Below are 18,680 nucleotides of genomic sequence, written 5' to 3'. Positions count from 1 at the left end.
TTCTGATTTCAAACTAAAACTAAATCTAAAAATAGCTGACAAAATAACAGGCACTCCAGAACATGGCATGATCGTTCCAATCCAGTCTCACGGCAGTTTGTGAAAGGTTCACGTAATTGAATCTATTGATTCGTGTACACAGACACGTTTATCTCGTTTTTTTTCGGGATGGTCAGCACGTTTTTAAAAACTAATGTATTTCGATGGGAAGCATCTTTCGTAATCACAGCAAGGTCGTGGGTGGGCTTACGTTTCCATGACACGTGGGAAGAACAGGACGGTTGGGTTTAGGAAAAGAAGAACGGACGGTTGGGTTCAGGAAAACAATAACGGGACGGTTGGGTTTAGTAAAAGAAGAAAGAGACGATTGGGTTTAGGAAGCGGGACACAATTCCCGGTCTCCCGGGTGAAAGTCCTGTGTTGTTTGACCCATCCACCACCCCAACCAACCTCCCTATGCGGATTTTCGGCTTTCATACTACTCGCTACCGAAGTTGCTCTTAGTGCTACGTCATCTGGCAGAAAGACTCGTGCTGTGATCACGAAAGATGCTTCCCACTGAAATACATTAGTTCACAAAACGTGCTGACCATCACAAAAAAACGAGATAAATGTGTCCGTGTACACGAATCAATAGATTCAATTACGTGAACATTTCACGAACTGCCGTGAGACTGGGCTGGTCATTCAGAGTGCCAGTAATTCTTGTACATCAGGGTATTTCATGGCATTTATGTCAAGTTATTTTCAATGTAAATAATCCAAATATTATATTCTCTATGTAATGGTAAAGATAGCATTGCATGTTATTCAATCAATGGCTCTATATCCTCTGCCCACACTGGTGTTCTGCCACATGAGCTCGGCTCCAGACTGGTTGGTTCGGAGCTGTTTTGTTGTTGTGTACAGCTCAGGGCTCAAGTCGAGTTCAGGGATGGGTATTTTTAAATGTCATTTATTCTGAAATTGCTCTCGTTCTCCTATTTTTTCATGAACTCAAATTTAATTTCCAAAACTAATTTGAAGAGCTAAAATTACGGAAAATAAATGTTATCTTATCTTATGTACCCTTTCTTCCATTGTTATGTTCATAACAAGAAAATCATGTCTGATTGTATAAACACACTGATGTCACGATCTCCATTAATGTTATTTTTTTTACATTACAATACTGTATTACAGTATATGTTCCAATTGAGGAAATTAGATGTAGGATGACCATCTGATCATTTATCATCTGTCTGTTTATTTTTCCCCAGACTTGGCTTTCATTGAAAGTTTTAATTGTGACATGTTATACCAGTTGGAATGCTCTGAGGGACACTTGATCTTATAATACCTGTTCTGCTTATAATATCATGGCTTTTACATTTTGCAAGTCTATATCCACGATGTTCCACTTCCGGTATTGCTCCGGTGCCGCTGGAAATTCCACCAGATGTCCCTCTTTTCAGCAGGATGTTTCTTACCGTCAAAAGATCATCAATTTATTTGTACAGTTCAATATAAAATACAGTCTTGTAATTTTCAATCCAACATCAGCAGTGGTTCCTGATCGGATAAAGAGGACTCAGGATTTTATTTCAAGACCGGTCAAGACCACAACTGCAGGGATTTCGCTAAATTGCCTGTGCATTGTCTGATTTATGTCTATGTGTTAAAACATGCAAATGCAACCAATAATTTGACTCCCTGCCCCCTTTAAATGCACTCCCAAGAAAAGTGAATGCGGGAGACAGGAGGAGAAGCTCTGGCTGTCTAACACAAGTCTGGTCTTGGTCTTGACTCGGTCTCGCCCTGCCTTGGTCTTGGTTTTGTCTCGATCTCAAACCCTCAAAGTCTCGGTCTTGTCTCGGTCTCGATACACTCTGGTGTTGGTGATGACTTGGTCTCGGTTTAGGTGGTCTCGACTACAACACTGAACAGTGTGTTAGCATATGAACAGTGTGCTGCAAATATATAAATTATATAGTGTTTAGCAGGTGGTGGAGTATGAATGAGAAAAACAGTTGGATCATGGATTTTGGTGAATGTGGTCATTGAATGCATTTTGTGTGAAAGCAATGAAAAGTCATTCACAGTTTGGTCCACGTAGATTTATGTTCTGCTGACTGTGGGAAGAGTTTTGACAATGTGACTCTAGTTCTACCATCGCATGTTAGCAATAGAAAAAAACTGAAAATGCTGTGCCAACTCTTTCCTGCACTATGGAGATCATGTGTGATGCTGTGAGAAAGCGGCTGGTGGGGGGGAAACTACCTAAAGGTCTTACATGCCTTTATGGTGGCTCTGGGTAGGTGGAGTTGAGGGGTAGATAGGGGTTGTCTGTGGTGATTAATTCCATCCTATGTGGAGTGTATGATCTGTCACCCTCTACCACCTTAACGATTGGTCTTCATTACATATTGTTCTCCAGCACACTCATTGGACCATAGTGAGAGACATTTTGTATTTTCAAAGTGTATCTCTGTGTTTTGGTGCTCAAAGAGCATATTAGAAGAAGAAAAGGTGTTTTGCTGTAACCTGATAGATGTACCTCTTTTACACTAATATAAAGTCAAATTATGCCCAAATAATGGTTCTCCAATACATTATAATTACACATTTTCTTTGTAGTGTGTGTTTTTAATAGCCTATCAACTCACAGCCTCACAAGTTGTGATTCAAATTTTAAGCAAATCTCAAAAATTTCAGCTACGTAAATTGTGAATCAGAGCATTTTTCCATCAACCACTGTACCTTTATATATTCGAAAAGGGGATGGAGATTACACAAGTCTGATACATCATGCCATTTGAATTGTTGCTTCCCACCCAAGATAGCATGTTTTTGAATGAATGAATTTGTCCCTTTTGATCACTGATTTTAACAGATACAATGGTGATAGAAAGGATAGTGACATGCAATCCGAGCCTCATGTACAAAGCATCGCAAATTATTCCATAAGCCTTTATTTCAAGTTCAGATTTTCAAGAAGCCAACTTTTCCATCTCAGCACAAAGTAAACGCAGCAAAAGCACGTTCAACATCACAAACGGGAGAACATTTGCGTTCCCACCTGTGTGATTATCAGCTGGAGCCGATACATACCTGTGACTACTGCAGAGTCCTTTGTCCCCGGAATGAATGCTAATTGTAACCTTTCCCACTAAAGACAAAAGCCAGATGTTAGTAGGTGTGAGTGGGTTTTTGTCCAGTGGGAAAGGGGCTTAATAGGCAGATTGCTCCAAAAAAGGAAGGAACTAGGGATATATATATATATATATATATATACACATATATATAACTACCGTTTATGTGTATGTGCAGATACACTTTAGTTTAAGCTTGGCTCTGTGTTTACAGCCATGATATGCAAAACCAAACTAATAAACAAACAATATCCAATCAGGCCCAGCTGTGAAATTGGGTTTAAATGTGACCCTTTCTCTTGTCAACAATGGATGAATTAATTAAATGTGACAGGCATGAATGGATTTTGTGTGTGTGTGTGTGTGTGTGTGTGTGAGTGTGTATTTGTGCAACTCATAATGCTCTATACTCTCACTGACTGATAACTGAAAAAAGTGCAAGGTGTCACACACACACGCACAGACGTGTGCATGTGCATTGATAGTACTGACATATGATCACATCAATATGTATGTACATGTGTAACTGCACATATACAGTGTCATGTTTTATATTATTGTCGCTGTCGCCAGAAACCTTGTATCACCATATTTCGCCATTTTAATTTTTTTTCATGAATTAATGGTATAGGTCACCCTTTACATCTGTCGGTTTAACAAATATTTAAGCAATGACGAGGCGATTTAGTCTGACTTTTTCCTTGAGTGTGTGTGTGTGTGTGTGTGTGTGCGCATCTTTGTATTTCTGACTATATATTGAAAATGTCATATCTAAAGGAACTTTTTAATGAGGTATTTGTGATCTATTGTACACAGGTTGCACCTTCAAAGGCCAGAGCTGGTGTCCACTGACCCAGTAGCAAATATTTGTTGATTGTGTTGTGTTGTCTCCGCTTGAGTGTAACTTCTCATATCCTCCTCCACTTGGCTCTTTTAACAGGACTTAATCAGGACCTGTGCAGGTATTTATTATTATTTGGACAACTGAGGTAAGTCGACAAGTCAGATAGGATAATTACAGAGCCACGGCAAGTTCAACACTAAAAAGAAGAAAAACAGCAGGATGATAGGCAAACAATGTAGGTGTGTTGCTGTGCTATTGGATAAATGAGATCAGCTGATGTGACCAGGGTGGTATTTCAGAAAGCACGGGTCCGTTTCAGAAAGCAGGTTTAATGAAAACTCTGAGTTTGTTAACCCTGAGATGAGGGAAACTCTGGGTTTTCCGTTTCAGAAAGAGAGGTAACTTAACCTCAGAGTCAGTTACTATGGTAACTGAGTCCGTGAACCTAACCTGATCGGGGGCAGGTTTTCTTCAAGAAACCTCGAGTTTCTCTCAGTCTCCTCCCTCTGACACAGCGCTCTTTCATTTCCTCATTCAGTCTGTATCAGGCGCATTTTAGCGCAATTTGTTATCGGCATGAATAAAAAAAAAAAATTGTTGGTTTATTAACCATGTTAGGCAGACTATAAAACATTTTATTTCTTAAAACATGGCATGTCCTTTTGTCTACGATCCCATTGATGAAGAAGCTGCTTTACTTCACAGAGAGTTAAACATAGGCCTACGTCGGGAGATGATAGGCTACTGAAGCCCCGACATTTTAATTGTCAGATAACTTCCTATTTGAGCGGTATGGTTTTTCTTCCCAGTCGGTCAGTTATGTAGCTTACATAACCTTATCCGTCCTCATATCACTAACGTCACCCATCTATGCTCTTACATCCCAGCAGATTATTTGTGTCGCATTACGTTTTTTTTGCCATCGGCATTTGTCTTTACAACACTGGTGATGCGGAGCATTTTAGTAAAGCCGCTGTAGCAAAGCACAGTCAGAAGAGTGTGACTCGCTCTGAAACGTGTTTTAAACGTTTTTAAAAGGAGTTCCACAGTATTGCAGGTGAATGATGTAAACCCTTTGAAATAAAAGATTATGAATTATAATTCTGTTAATGATGGTGCTGCAGCCTCAGAATAGGATTAGTAGGCCTAGGACTTTTTCGCCCGCAGGATTGCACCTTATGATTAAATATGATATACATTATATTGGAATATAGGCTACGCATTTACTCTAGCAGCAATTTTCTCCCACGCAAATTCTCTCTTTTGCAGCAGCCCCTGTGTTGCTTTTTTTTTAACTCGCTGTATGTGCGCATGAGTGTTTCCGCCGACCCGTTTGTTTGTGGTTGTTACCATGTTGAATCGTAGAATCATGGCTCCATTCATGCTGCCTTTTTATTGTGGTGGTGCACACGCGTGAACCTACTCTGAGTTGATTGAACCAACTCATATCAGCTGTTCTGAAACTTCTACCTGAAATAGGGCCCAGCTGATGAGAACAGCTGCTATCATGAAAGACAGCCCCAAAAAGGACGGCAAAGAAATAGTAAGCGAGCATGCCTGAGGAGAGAATGGCAGGATGGCAAGATGACCAATGGCCGCTGTTTTACTGAAATTGTGATGCGTTCACAGCTATGTGTTTATAGTATTTTACAACAGCTTTGAAAGAGTCTCAGCCAATCAAAATCAAGGACGGTGACTATCCATTTCATAAGAATGCATTTACTGACTCTATTGACTCAGTTGTCAGCCCACACAAACAACACTTTTATTTGGAAATCTCTGATACACACACTCTTAATAGAACACGATCATGCTACTGGTTTTCAGTAGTATTTCCCATTCCCTTTTCCCTCTACATTAAGTGTGTGGGTGACAGACAGATGTGTGTATAGATCCATGTTCATACGTGGAAATGTATAGTGTTTATAGGTTCATGTTCAAGTGTTTGCCCACTTTGGAATATTACAGATACTGTGTGTGTGTGTGTGTGTGTGTGTGTGTTTTTGTGTTTGTGTGTGATTTCCCGTGCTGTTCAAGGTATTAGAATGAAATGAAGTGTGAAATAAGCTTTTCTGTCTCTGGAGTGTAGCTGTGGGTAGTCTCCCCCTCATCACATCACACGTTTACCACCTATCCCTCCACCCATCCCTCCATCTGGACACCCTCCCACCTTGCCCATTAGGCCTCCACTAAAGCTAACATGTGATGGTGACAAGGTGGACAAACTGCTGATAAACAGGCACACTAAAGTGAACGTGGGGGTATTATAGAGTTCATAACCCCTCTTGTTTTTGATGGTAATCCGCTCTTAAGGCAAAACAGTAGGAGGACCTACTTAGGTTGAATACTCAAGATTGTTTTTCAGAAAAAAAGCAATGTGGATGTGGACTCCTGGTATACTGAAGTGCTGCAGGGCTGATGACAGAATGAGATGCAGGTGGGCAAGCAAGGCCAGGTAACTGCAGGGCTGATGAGGGAAGTGGGAACAGGTGTGTAGATGGCCAGGGCAATCAGTTGCTGGGGAAAGGAAGGAAAGTCCGAGGGCATCGGGTGGATGGATGGACAATGGCAATAGGCTTGTTCGAGATGAGCCATGTATTTTCGCCGATGTCCGTTTTCCTTCCGCTTTCTTTGTGTTGGAATTTTAAACTCCGGTCGATTTCTGAGGACTATGGTTAACTGCTCCTCAGATCTCTGCAGGGTAAATCCAGACAGCTAGCTAGACTATCTGTCCAATCTGAGTTTTCTCTCGCACAACTATTTTGCAGCGGCTCCGTGCGGAGTTTAGTGCCACCCATGACGATTGTGATTGGTTTAAAGAAATGCAAATAAACCAGAGCACGTTTTCCTCCCGTCCCGTAATGCTATGTGGACTAGCCAGACCCTCCTCTGCTCCGCAGCGTGTGGATGGTCTGGCAAAGCGAGACTTGTTGTTTATTAAGAGCAGCAACACATCGCATGTAGAGCATTTTGACAGCTACTCTGTCATAATAAAAACTGGAGACTGTGTACAAGCTGATATATGGGTCTGATAACATTTTATTAAATTGGAATCAAACCTAACAGGATGTGACTGTTTCTGTGACTTCCTGTTCAGCCTGAAAGGTGCTGGAAACGGCTGGAAACTCTCAGACTTGACCACAGCTTTTTGTCACCGCTCCCGTCTGCTCTTGTCCACTTTACAGGCAAGGCGCAGTTTATCTCGAACGGCCTATTGATGGTGCCTGGGGAGTAGGGAATGTGAAAATGGAGAGGAGGGACAGAGAGATAATGCAGGGGGCTCGGCATCAGAGTGTGTGGCTGAAGGGAGGGACTAAGGACTGAAGCAGACTTTGTGACATCCATCATTTTATAAGGTCCAGCTTGTTGTAAAGTTCTGCCCCAAATCCCTAGTTCCCACTGCAGGACTTTAGCCCAGGTTTTTCCAACCGCGGATCTCTTTGACAAAAGCCCCAGATCGGAGGAAAATCAGAGGAAAATCGGAGGGAAATCGGCGTTCAAGCGCAATTTGTGAACCATTCAAAAACGCAAGATGCAAGACAGATTCCAGGTATCTAGCAGACTAAATATCTGGACCTGTAGGGGACTCCTAGAGCCAATGAGAGCGCAAGACACAGACTAAGGAGAGACCTGGGGAAGGGTTCACCTGTAACAATAGGAACTTTACTGTATGTGTTGCATTTGCAACAGGGACCGAAGTTGTTGCACCTAAAGAAAAAAATTGTAAAAGTGTGTGTGGAAACAGGCTATTTTGTGAACATGTGTGCATCAACATTCAACAAGCATACTTTTTTTTTTCTCTTTGTTTTACCGTTGCAAATCGGCACACAAACAGCTTGGAGCAATTGTTTCTGGGTGGACATCCATTTTTGGAAAAACAAAATTCCGTCTGGCGCACGGTATTAAGTCATGTCAAGTGTCACTTCTCGCGTGTGATTTCGCGACAAAACGTATAGTTTGGAGGCCAGACATATGCAGGGATTCCTCCACAATTCCTCTTGTAGTGTGAACCCCTGTCGCCGGCCAGTCATGTCGTGTGAAATCCACAACAACTAAAGACTCAATTACAAGACAGCAAGTTGTGTAGTGTGAACTGTACAGCTATCTGACGACTTTGAAAGTCTTGTAGTGGAAACATGGTTCAAGTGGTTAAAAAAAAAGATGAGCATTCCTTTGAGTTGTTATTGTCATTTATTTTCTTTATTGTGAGTTGTGTGAAACAGAAGTGAACACTGACTACGCTCCCTACATTTCCCTAAATTAGTGACAAACCCACAATATTTCCATATAAAGTATTTCCGTTAACGTTTTAGAGGAGATTGTAGGTTTTGTCTATAGCATGAGTAACCTGGAAAAATCATTAAAGTGCTCATATTATGCTCATTTTCAGGTTCATATACGGTGTATTTAGAGGTTGTACCAGAATAGGTTTATGTGGTTTAATTTTCAAAAAACATCATATTTTTGTTGTACTGCACATTGCTGCAGCTCCTCTTTTCACCCTGTGTGTTGAGCTCTCTGTTTTAGCTACAGAGTGAGGCATCGCACTTCTGTTCCATCTTTGTTGGGAGTCACACATGCGGAGTAAGTACTGCTAGCTAGTCAGTTGCAGAGCATGAGGGAGTGCCACGCTATTATAGCATTATAACGTGTGTTACAAAGTGACGCACGTTCGTCACGGAAGTAAAGGCTGGACTACAATAGAGCTGTTTGGAGCAGTTTGTGAACAGTGTTTTCTCTGGAAGATGGTAAGTGCCTTTGGGGTGGACTTTGGGTTTTTTCCCTTTGTAAACCTATAATGTGCACAAAAAGATATATAACACAATAGCACAATATGAGCACTTTAAACTCTGCCTGTAATGCCAAATTGAGCTGACTGTCTATTGCTTGCTTTGCATTTGCCACTTGGGCTGAATAAGATCTGCTGTAACTCTGATTTATTTTCAAGTAGCTAAAGAGCCTGTTGTGATACTTAGGGGTTTAGTGCCTGTTCCTCTGTTTAGTTACACCAGAGATGTAAAAATATACTAAAATGTGGAACTCCAATGAAAGTAGATGAGATGGAGAATAAGACCCCATGGTGACTGGATTTCAGCAAAGGCATGTATAGACTTTTTATTTTAGCATTACCAGTGTCTTTTTATTTGGCGTTAAACATGGATGCAACAATTTCTTCCCAGGCTGTCATAGTATGTTATATATATATATATAGAGATAGATAGAGATGCACCGATTACAACTTTCTAGGCCGATTCCGATTTTCTTTGAGTTAAGCCAGCCGATACCGATTTTAGCCGATTCCGATTCCTTCTTTTCACATCCAATATCCAACTAAAAAAATGTGATAAATTTAGCAAACTAAACTTCTGTATGTATGAAAACAGGGACAACAGGTAATGGCAATAAAATAATATATAAATAACAAATAAAAATAAAATAAATATAGCCTTAATGCAGTATAAAGATATTTCTCAAAACACACACACACAGCCCTGTTTGAACGTCAACAGTAACGTTACCTGAAAACAGTGTGTAGTTCCTTTTTTAGCAAGTTTGCTTTATGTGTCATTGTGCATAAATATGAACAATGCCATTAATGTCAACGGGCTTATCTGCTAACGTTAGCTACCGGCGGTTACCTCGGTACAATCCAGCAAATAGACGGCCTGAAACAGATGATTTAACTTCAACGCTCATTTTACAGTTTAACAACAAAACTAAACTCTTTAAATATCACTACGTTTTTAATGTTGGTTTTGAGCGGTATGCATTCCCACTAACCTGGAAAGCGTAAACAGTAACGTTAATACAGCATGTCGGAGGACTACAGCGTCTTTTTTTTCTTCTTTTTTTGTTTGTTTACAGCGTCTCAGGTCAGTGTGCCCAACGCTATTTTCCGATAAACTGTAGTTGTCATATTTCACGGGACCCGCGTGAGTGCGATTTTCATGTTCCAGTTTTTCAGCCTCAGAGAGGAGAGAGAGAGAGCGGCTGACTGTTCGCGCCGTGTATAATTACGACTGTATGACATTTCATAAACAGCTGATTGAGCGGCAGTGCGCCGCTGCTACATGCGTATAGCGGAAACCCTGCATGTGCACGTGTGATGTTGCGCGATGTAAATCATGCAGCGCACGAGTGCATTTGACCGGCATAACATCGGCATATGTCAGACTGACCGGCAGGTCGCCGGTCATGGCCGATGACGTGAAAATCGGCCAATTCCGGTCACCGGCCGGTCAATCGACAATAACAGGATCAGTATAACAGCAACAATAACAACTAGAGATAAATATTAAAAAGGTGCAGTAAAACAGCATAGAATCAGGATAAAAATGTGGTTACAAATTGAAAGCAGCTTTAAAGAGATGGGTTTTGAGTGCGGTTTCGAAGTGAGCAAGTGATGTGAAAAGTCTGAGGTGTTAGGGGAGACAGTTCCAGAGGGAGGCGGCAGCAACGGAGATGGCCCTGTCCCCCCAGGTTTGATGGGGCTACGACGGAGCAGGAGACTCAGTGAGGTAGGAGGGGGCGAGGTTATTGAGAGCTTTGTAGATGATAAGGAGTAAATATTTTGAACTGGATTCTGTGTTGGATGGGGAGCCAGTGGAGGTCTAGGAGGACTGGAGCGATGTGGTCTCCGGTGCTGGAGTGAGTGAGTAGACGGGCCACTTACACCCCAGATTGCAATTCGCAGGCTGCACGTGGTAATGTGTGCAGTGGATTACATTTTAATCCCCAACCGTGCCCCCGAGGCCCGGCCCTCCAACCCAACAGTGGATCTCCATTAGTTAAAACCTCCAGAGGAACGTCATGGCCTCACCTTGCCCCAAGGCTTTGCTCCAGTTTTCATTTATTGGCAGAGGACAGACAAAGACACTTGTCAGCATCCACATTCACCCAAGCACACACACGTTACAGAGCCATTCAAAACACGCATGCTGTGTTTTGAATTGAAATCGTCACAGGTCGGATTCGAACCCTGGACCTCTGCGGGGAGGCATAAGCCTCTCAGTATATGTGCGCCTGCTCTACCACTGAACCAACCCGGCCACGTACTGTATGTTTTTAAAAACACTGAAACAAAAAAGGCACAGCCTTTCACTAAAATAATAATAATATCAATGATGCCACAGGGAGAATGTTACCTGCCAACAATTTGGATGATTACCAACCCAGTGCGCCGTTGGGAGGTGACAGGCTTGCAAATCATTAATTTCTACTGTGATGCACAATATCTTTCAATTTATCAACATCAGACACAACAAATTTAAAATCCCGGTGACTCACACTTTTCTTCTATGTCTTTGTTTCCTCTCCTCCATTGGACACCCCCCCCCCCCCTCCTCTCCAGCTGTTAAACCAATTAAATGTTCACAGAGGGTAGACTGCCCACTCTCCTGTTGAGAAAAATACATGCAATAAAAGCCTTCACTGTGCAGAACCATTGTGTGACGACAAGGACGCCATCTTTAATTATGGCCTACGCCTCCACCCGTCTCCTCACTGAATAGAAGTGGGCTGTAGGTACAGACAGCCACTGGCGCTGGATCAGGTTTTTTTTGTTTTGTGTTGAGCGAGTGAGGAAAATAAGGTGAGCTGGATGGTGCTGAGGTTGCATTACAGTACCGTTTGGAAAGCTTACTTCAGGTTGAAAACTTGGGTATTAGAATGTTTTAGAGCAAGAGAAAAAGTTTAAAACGGGTCAGAGAGAATTAGGGGATCTATATATTTATAACTATAGGTATGATATCTATGTATATTTTTGTACCAAACCAAAAAAACTGAATTAGGGAGAAGAGGATTTTGAGAAAAGAAGAGTGATACAGAGTGTGTGGGAGTGGAAGAGAGAGAAGGGATTCACAGAGGAGCGACAAGGTTGTTAACTGTCAGTTTTATGGCTTAGTGAAAAAAAGGCGAGCAAGAAAGGGCATCAGTAAAAGCTTAGGGCTGGAGAGAGAAAGCCTTCAGAAAAAGAGAGATGTGGTCGTGGTGGTTGTGTAAAGGGATGTGGGGGGAAAGGGGGGGGTCGTCTCCAAGAGCGATAATATCAGATAGAGAAAGGGAAATGGGGGCGTAGAGAGGCCCGTGGCCCTCCCAGTGCCCTGTGCCTTGAGGGGGGACCCAGGGTAGGTCTGGGGAATGTGAGGCATGAGGGGGGCAACAAAGCCGACTACTGTCCCCCAGAGAGAGGCCTTGTTCTGGGCCAGGGGGGTACAAGAAGTCAGCTGCTCAAATGTATGAATGGCTGGATGGCTGACCGGCTGTCTGGATGGATGCTGGTTCCCCGGCTGGCAGGCTGACTGGCCTGCTTGCCCACAGAGCAGGCATGTAAGGGAACCAGGGCAGGTCTGGGGAATGTGAGGCCTGATAGGGGAACAAAGCCGGCTACTGTCCCCCGGAGAGAGGCCCTTTCCTGGGCTACAGGGCACAAGGAGTCAGACTCTCTGGATGGACGGACAGATGAATGAATAGATGACTGGCTAGCTTGCTGGCTGACAAGAAATAAGACCAGTAGTTTGAGGGAATACCATGTGCACACCAGGGTCTCTTCTACTCAAATCTTGCATAAATGAATCCATATTTTTAATGAATCTGCACAGAAGGATACATGTGCTCAAATCAGAAACAGGGTTTGATCCAGAGTCGTCATTGCAACAGTGACCTCTTTAAAAACCAAAAATGTTCTGTCTCTGTGACCTCTCTGTACCCAAATGTCCCCATAAATCAATGGTGTTTTTGATTTCATTAGCGTTAATTACATAAGTTACCTACTGTTAAAGTCATTGTCATGGCCAAAGATGAACTGTTACTGTTGTTTTTTTTATCGATACTCTACGAGACTACTGTTTCAAAAGAACTGTCAAATGCATTTTATAACATGCAATAAAGAAATGTATTGTGCATACCCAACTACACAGAAATGTAATTCTCTGTGTCGAAGTTCCAACACTGCAACTACTCCCTCCTTGTCTCTAACTCCCCTCTGTCAACGCTGTGTGACGGACTGAATGCAGGACTGTAAGCAAGGGCTGACTGTAGGAGTGAATGTAGGACTGAAAGCCTGAGTGGATGTAGAACTGAATGAAGGACTGAATTGTGCCAGTCATCTTTGACAGTGTACTTCTTTATTCCAGAAGCACCCTCCACGTCTCCTGCCAACCCAATGTTCTTTACCACACTGCTGCACTAGGGTGAGAAAGTACAAGAAATGACACCCCTGTGTTTCACCAGGTCGTAATCCATTTGTCCATTTACTAAAATGCTTAAACTGTTCAGGGTTGCAGTGGGTAGGTGGATCTTATCTAATGCACTGGGTTAAAGGTGGGCTACAGTCTACACAGGTCATCAAATCCAACATTAGACTAAGTCACATAAAGCCATTTTATTGAAAATGCAATTTAGAAACAAAGGAACAAATCCCACACTCTGGTCTTGCTATAGCATCACCTTTTATTTAGGAAAAGTAACGTTTCAGTCCCTCTGGACCGTCATCAAGAGTATTTCAAATAAGTCCAGTGACACGTGTTGAATTGATAAGTGACTATCTATTGTCCCACATCTGGGGGACACAGAATGGGAGGGGCAAAATGTATTTAAGCCCGGTTGTGTTTGTTATTTGAAATACTCTTGATGAAGGTCCGGAGAGACTGAAACTTAAGTTTTTCTAAATAGAGGTGATGCTCTAGCAGGAGCAGAGTGCGGGATTTGTTCCTGTGTTTCTAAATTGATGTTATCATCCAACACACCTGCACAGAAGAAATTTTGGATGTGCGAATTATTTCTTAAAAAATAAATAAAATAAAATGCAATTAAAAGCAGAGAGAAGTAAAGATATAGAAGACACAATGGGACATATATAAGGAAATTGTAGAGCTCCAAAAGCTAAGATTTAAAAAAACAAAATGACTTTGAGTAGGCATTATTAGTCTGTGTGTGTGTGTGTGTGTGTGTGTGTGTGTGTGTGTGTGTGTGTGTGTGTGTGTGTGTGTGCGTGTGTGTGTGTGTGTGTGTGTGTGGGGGGGGGTCTCCTTAGGGGGGGGGCTTAGTTTAGGGTCAGATCACCTCAGACATGTGGAGAAGCCTTGGAGTTAAATGCAGTGGTGTATAGGTTGGGTGGGGAGGTTGGGGGGCTTGTACTGAACCATGTTCATCATAAAGTCAAAACTTAAAAAAAAAAAAAGCATATTTTTTCCCACTTTGGCCTTCTTTCTACACCAGCTGAAATGGATCTTTTTTTTAAATGCTCTCCGATGTGGGTATACTTGAAATGAGGTTTGTGCAAATTCCTTTGACGAGCAGGTGATGATTGAAGTTACCATTCTCTCTGAGTGTTTTAACTCCACGTTTTAGTATCAGCTCAGCTCCCTTGGAACCTTGACCGAGGTGATACCAAAAAAAACTGCAGAACAGAAAACAGACATAACCATTTACTGTTGCAATCCCACCTGTGGGCAATTTAGTCTCCAATTAACCTCAGCTGCATGTCTTTGGACTGTCGGGAGGGAAGCGGACATCTTGAGGAAACCCAACAGGCACAGACAGACACTCGATGGATTTGAGTCTTGACCCAGGCTAGGTGCTGTGAGTGACAGAGCTAACTACTACACCCTTAAATTAAAGAGTAGTGTTTGACAACTGGCGGATTTACTCAGGTGAAATTACTAACAGAGACAAATATGCTGGTGCTTTTGTACACTAAGTTGCCAAAGTAGGTGGACTATAAAAACATAGTGTAACTGAACTTGTTTCTGGGGAATTCAAGTTCATATTGTGGCTTAGCTCCAAGCGTGCTTGAAGGTACAAAAACAAAAAACGAAAGAGAAACGAAACATGGAGATGTAAACAAGCCAATTTCCTCCACTTCTGGTAGCCTAGATGGAGGCCAATCAGAAAGAGGCAGAATGGCCAATCAGAAACAGTAGCCTTGAAAATAGCCAATTAGGCCTGTTTGTCTGTGAGGACAAAGGAAGTGATATTGCAGAGTGATTGCACCAGCGACGAGCTACACAAACATACTCACATGACACCTTGCTTGTTGCCTTCCAACCCTAATTTTCGAGACGTGTAAGATCTTGATTACATCGGTGCTGGCAAGAGGGGCCTTCTCATTATAACACCAAAACAATCGCCACCTCAGAGGCAAAAAACTGAGATTTTGTTTTCATTAGGGAGCTATTGAGTCACCGGCTCTTCAGTCAAGGCCAGCACACACACATACACACGCATGCACTGAGGCTCTAGTCTGGCAATTTTATTACAAAGATTTGTACCTTACTCCAGTCCACTCAATGAAGCTGTAAATTTAGAGACATGAGAGCCTTTGCAGTGCTCCTCTGAGAGCTGCTACAAAGATCCTGGGACCGAGCTGGTTAATTAACTGATTATTTGCTTGGCTGGAAGCCACAGAGAAATAGGGTAGACGTGGAGAGAGACAAGAAGGAGAGGACATGAGGGGAGAGGACAGAAGAGAATTTGAGAACAGAAGCAAGAAAAGGTAAATAGACCATAGATGAGGAACATTGGGTAGGGAAAAGAAAAGCAGATGAGAGACAGGGGAGAGAAGGATGAGGACATGAAAAGAAAGGATAACAGAAAGAGGACAGTTGGGAAGAGAAGGAGAAGAGATGAGTGAAAATAGAGAAGTTACGTGACTGTCAAGAGTAGAAGATTAGTTAGAACGACTTGGCAAAGATCAGGAATCAACATGTCTCAGTAAGCTCTGGTATTGGTGTAATATAGCTTCCATCCACCAGTGGCAGCACTGAGTGCACTGCAGCAGAGCAGCACTCTGATTGAGGAATACATCATGTGCATGTTTTGATGGAAGTAAATCATGAGTAAATCACCCACATGACAACACTTTCCCCACCTGTAAAGTTGCTAAGAAGAACGAGTTTGTATTTTCAACTTTCTTCCTTCCCTAACAGTATTAAATAAAATCCCATAGTCTCTGAATTGTCCGGGGTCTTTGAGATGGCATTAACGCAGATAGTAGAGGTGTTGAGAAGGCTGCAGCACCCCCTAAAATCCGATATTTTAAAAACCATCAGTTGATTAAAAAGCTTTAAAAATATAATGTCTTCCCTCTTTTTTTACTGGGATCTCTGTGTGTAGAACTGAGAGTGTGGCGGGGGAAGAGGTTTTACTTTGGTTTTTATCTGTTAATTATCAAAATGTATGAGTCCAAACGCAGGTTCACAGTATAGCTAAACGCATCCTGTGTCGACACAGACAGAGCACTGAAGCTGCTGCTGCTCTTCTAACACACTGTTATACTTCGTGCAAATGTTATGTGACTTGCAGCAGGTCGGAGTTTTTCTATTGCGCGTGAACACAATGAGGTGTTTTTAGAAGGTTTTAGAGTTTGTAGAGTGTCCGTACTGAATCAAAGTAATGAATGACGTCTGAGCACCGATCACCCTGTCAGACAGGCCCCTGAAGAGAGTTCAACCCAGTCAGCTACTGTACAATATGTTACTGCTACTGAGAAGTGACACTTGGCCATTTGTACAATACGATATGTGATTTTTGAGAGAGAGAGAGAGAGAGAGAGAGAGAGAGAGAGAGAGAGAGAGAGAGACTTTCTGTGATCATGAAGCCGGATGTAACTTTAGAATTTTCTGGTTTAAAAGTGTATGAACTAAACTGCAGGCTGGAGTCTTTGTTAACAGCGACAAACAGTGTCTCATATGAATGTGTCCAGTGCAGGTTGCGTGACCACCGATAGGGCCGTATTTGTAGCGTTAGGACAGCTGATTACAGCACAGCCCAATCGTCACTAAACGGCCATTGCTATTTCTAATTTGTGAACAGAGACACATAAATAAATGTCCAGGGAACCGTTGCAACCCTATTCATTGGGCTCACATGCTAACTCATTTGAGTTAAGCATATTCCCAAAAGTCAAAACCATTTTAAGTCTAATGTTGCTACTTCCGTAGCCAATCCCTGCAAAGCTCGATCGATTGACTCCCTTTAAGCTGGAGCATTAATCAAAAGCTTTTCACTGACTCTTGCATAAACTCTTATATTTCTATTTCTATAAAATCACACGTTATCTTTTAAAAGTATGGTACTATACGATAGAATACACACACTCTAGAAAGTATAGACGGAAACACAGGTTTATGTAAGTGTCATATTTTTGATTTATTATTCACAGTAGTAGCTGAGGTCTCCATTGTAACTGTTTAAGAGGTCAAAGGCCAGTCAGCAGTTAGATCTTCGCGCTGGTTCTCTTCAGCACTACAGAGCCGGCTTTGGAGATCTAGAGAGAGACAGAAAAAGTGGAAAATTATTATAACAAGGGGTTTGTTATTGCAGTGTGTCGTTATACTTCGAAATATGTCATTTTTTTAGATTGATGCTTCAAATGGGATTGGTGACTGTGATAGTTCCCAGAACAATTTCACTGGTAATAACTATATGCATTTTAGTTTGCGTCTTATTTTTCTCATTTTCCAAGTTCTTGGAAAAGCAGAAATTGGAATGGAAACGCATGGAGCTGCAAATAGGTAGCTTTTGGAAACAAATTGGAGAGTTATCTCCCGCTGACTCAGGTTTTAAATGTTAAATGTGGGACAGAATCGCTTGTTAAGATGCAGTCATTTGCACGACACAGCTACACGATGGCTACAGCAATATAACATTAATGACTCTAATGATCCCTGCGGGGTGTTGAGTATAATAACTGCTGTCACCACGCTAGGTTCTCAGCACTAAAAGCCTCAGCGAATGTGTTTACCTCGATGAGCTTGCCTCCACTGATCTCAGAGGTGTGGTGGTAGTTGGGGAAGGTGACGCTCAGCTTGCCTCCCTCCATGTGCACTGTGGCCTGGAAACACACAGGTTATAATCAGTCAGGGGACAAGCGTACATTCATCCTCCCTTCCCTTTCTGCTGGGCTTAGAAACACCTCCATGCTTGCACGCGTCTTCCCTGCACAGCTGGAACTGAATAATAGACTGAATAAGATGAAAGAAAAAGCTCTTGGATTCTTTGCCTCTTACCTTGAATTTCTTTCCTCCGATGGTCTCCATGTCGCACTCCTTGCCAATGGTGAACGTGTTGGTGACCTTGGCGTTTGTGGGGTAGATCTGGGTCCAGGAGAAGTTATCGCCGTCCTGGGTGACTTCTGTGATCAGCTTGTAGTCGCGGCCCTTCTCAATGACCTCATCCGGGATACCTAGAGTGGGGAAACAAGAGGAGTGTGAGGTTATAGCCCAAGTTAGTAAAGTGAATGTGGTGTTTGGCCGAGGAGTTTTAGATTTCGGTCTATCTCACCAAGCAGCTTGCAGAAAGCGTCATATCCCTCCTGGGCCTCAGTTTGCCATTTTCCAGTGAAGGCCATATTGGTGGTGTTGGTGTGTGTGGAGGTGTGAGAACAGAGATACTGAGGCAAGCTGAGGGAAAAGCAAGGTACTGAGACCAAGTCTGTTCCCTGTTTTATATACTGTACACCTCTCGCCACCTCCCTCATCTGCATGTGATGACACAGGAGTGCAGTTATGGCTGAATATGATGACTACAATAGGCTACAAGGGAGAGGGCAATAACCTGCATAAAACGGGCGTTTATGGAGTTTCCAAGCAGTGAGTAAAATGCTGACTGCTCATCAGCGTGAGCTCACCTCCAGGTCAATGAACTCTCGTGCAATGGCTTTATGATCGCCCCCCCCCTCCTCCACTTTTACTGCTGCAGACAGT

General features: G+C 42.5%; 1 protein-coding gene across 1 annotated transcript; it reads right to left on the bottom strand.

Annotated features, from left to right (window-relative positions):
* Positions 1-17,191: 17,191 nt before the first annotated feature.
* Positions 17,192-18,460, bottom strand: LOC144526539 (gastrotropin-like). Its single transcript, XM_078264077.1, is given in 6 exon segments — positions 17,192-17,242; positions 17,720-17,809; positions 17,985-18,160; positions 18,259-18,343; positions 18,346-18,420; positions 18,422-18,460. Coding segments are annotated over 6 exon segments (516 nt in total).
* Between the last annotated feature and the right edge of the window lie 220 nt (positions 18,461-18,680).

Source organism: Sander vitreus, chromosome 12, assembly GCF_031162955.1.
Source record: "Sander vitreus isolate 19-12246 chromosome 12, sanVit1, whole genome shotgun sequence".
Classification (NCBI taxonomy): Eukaryota; Metazoa; Chordata; class Actinopteri; order Perciformes; family Percidae; genus Sander; species Sander vitreus.
The sequence above is the reverse complement of the archived record's forward strand: the minus strand, read 5'-3'. Positions and strand labels throughout refer to the sequence as shown.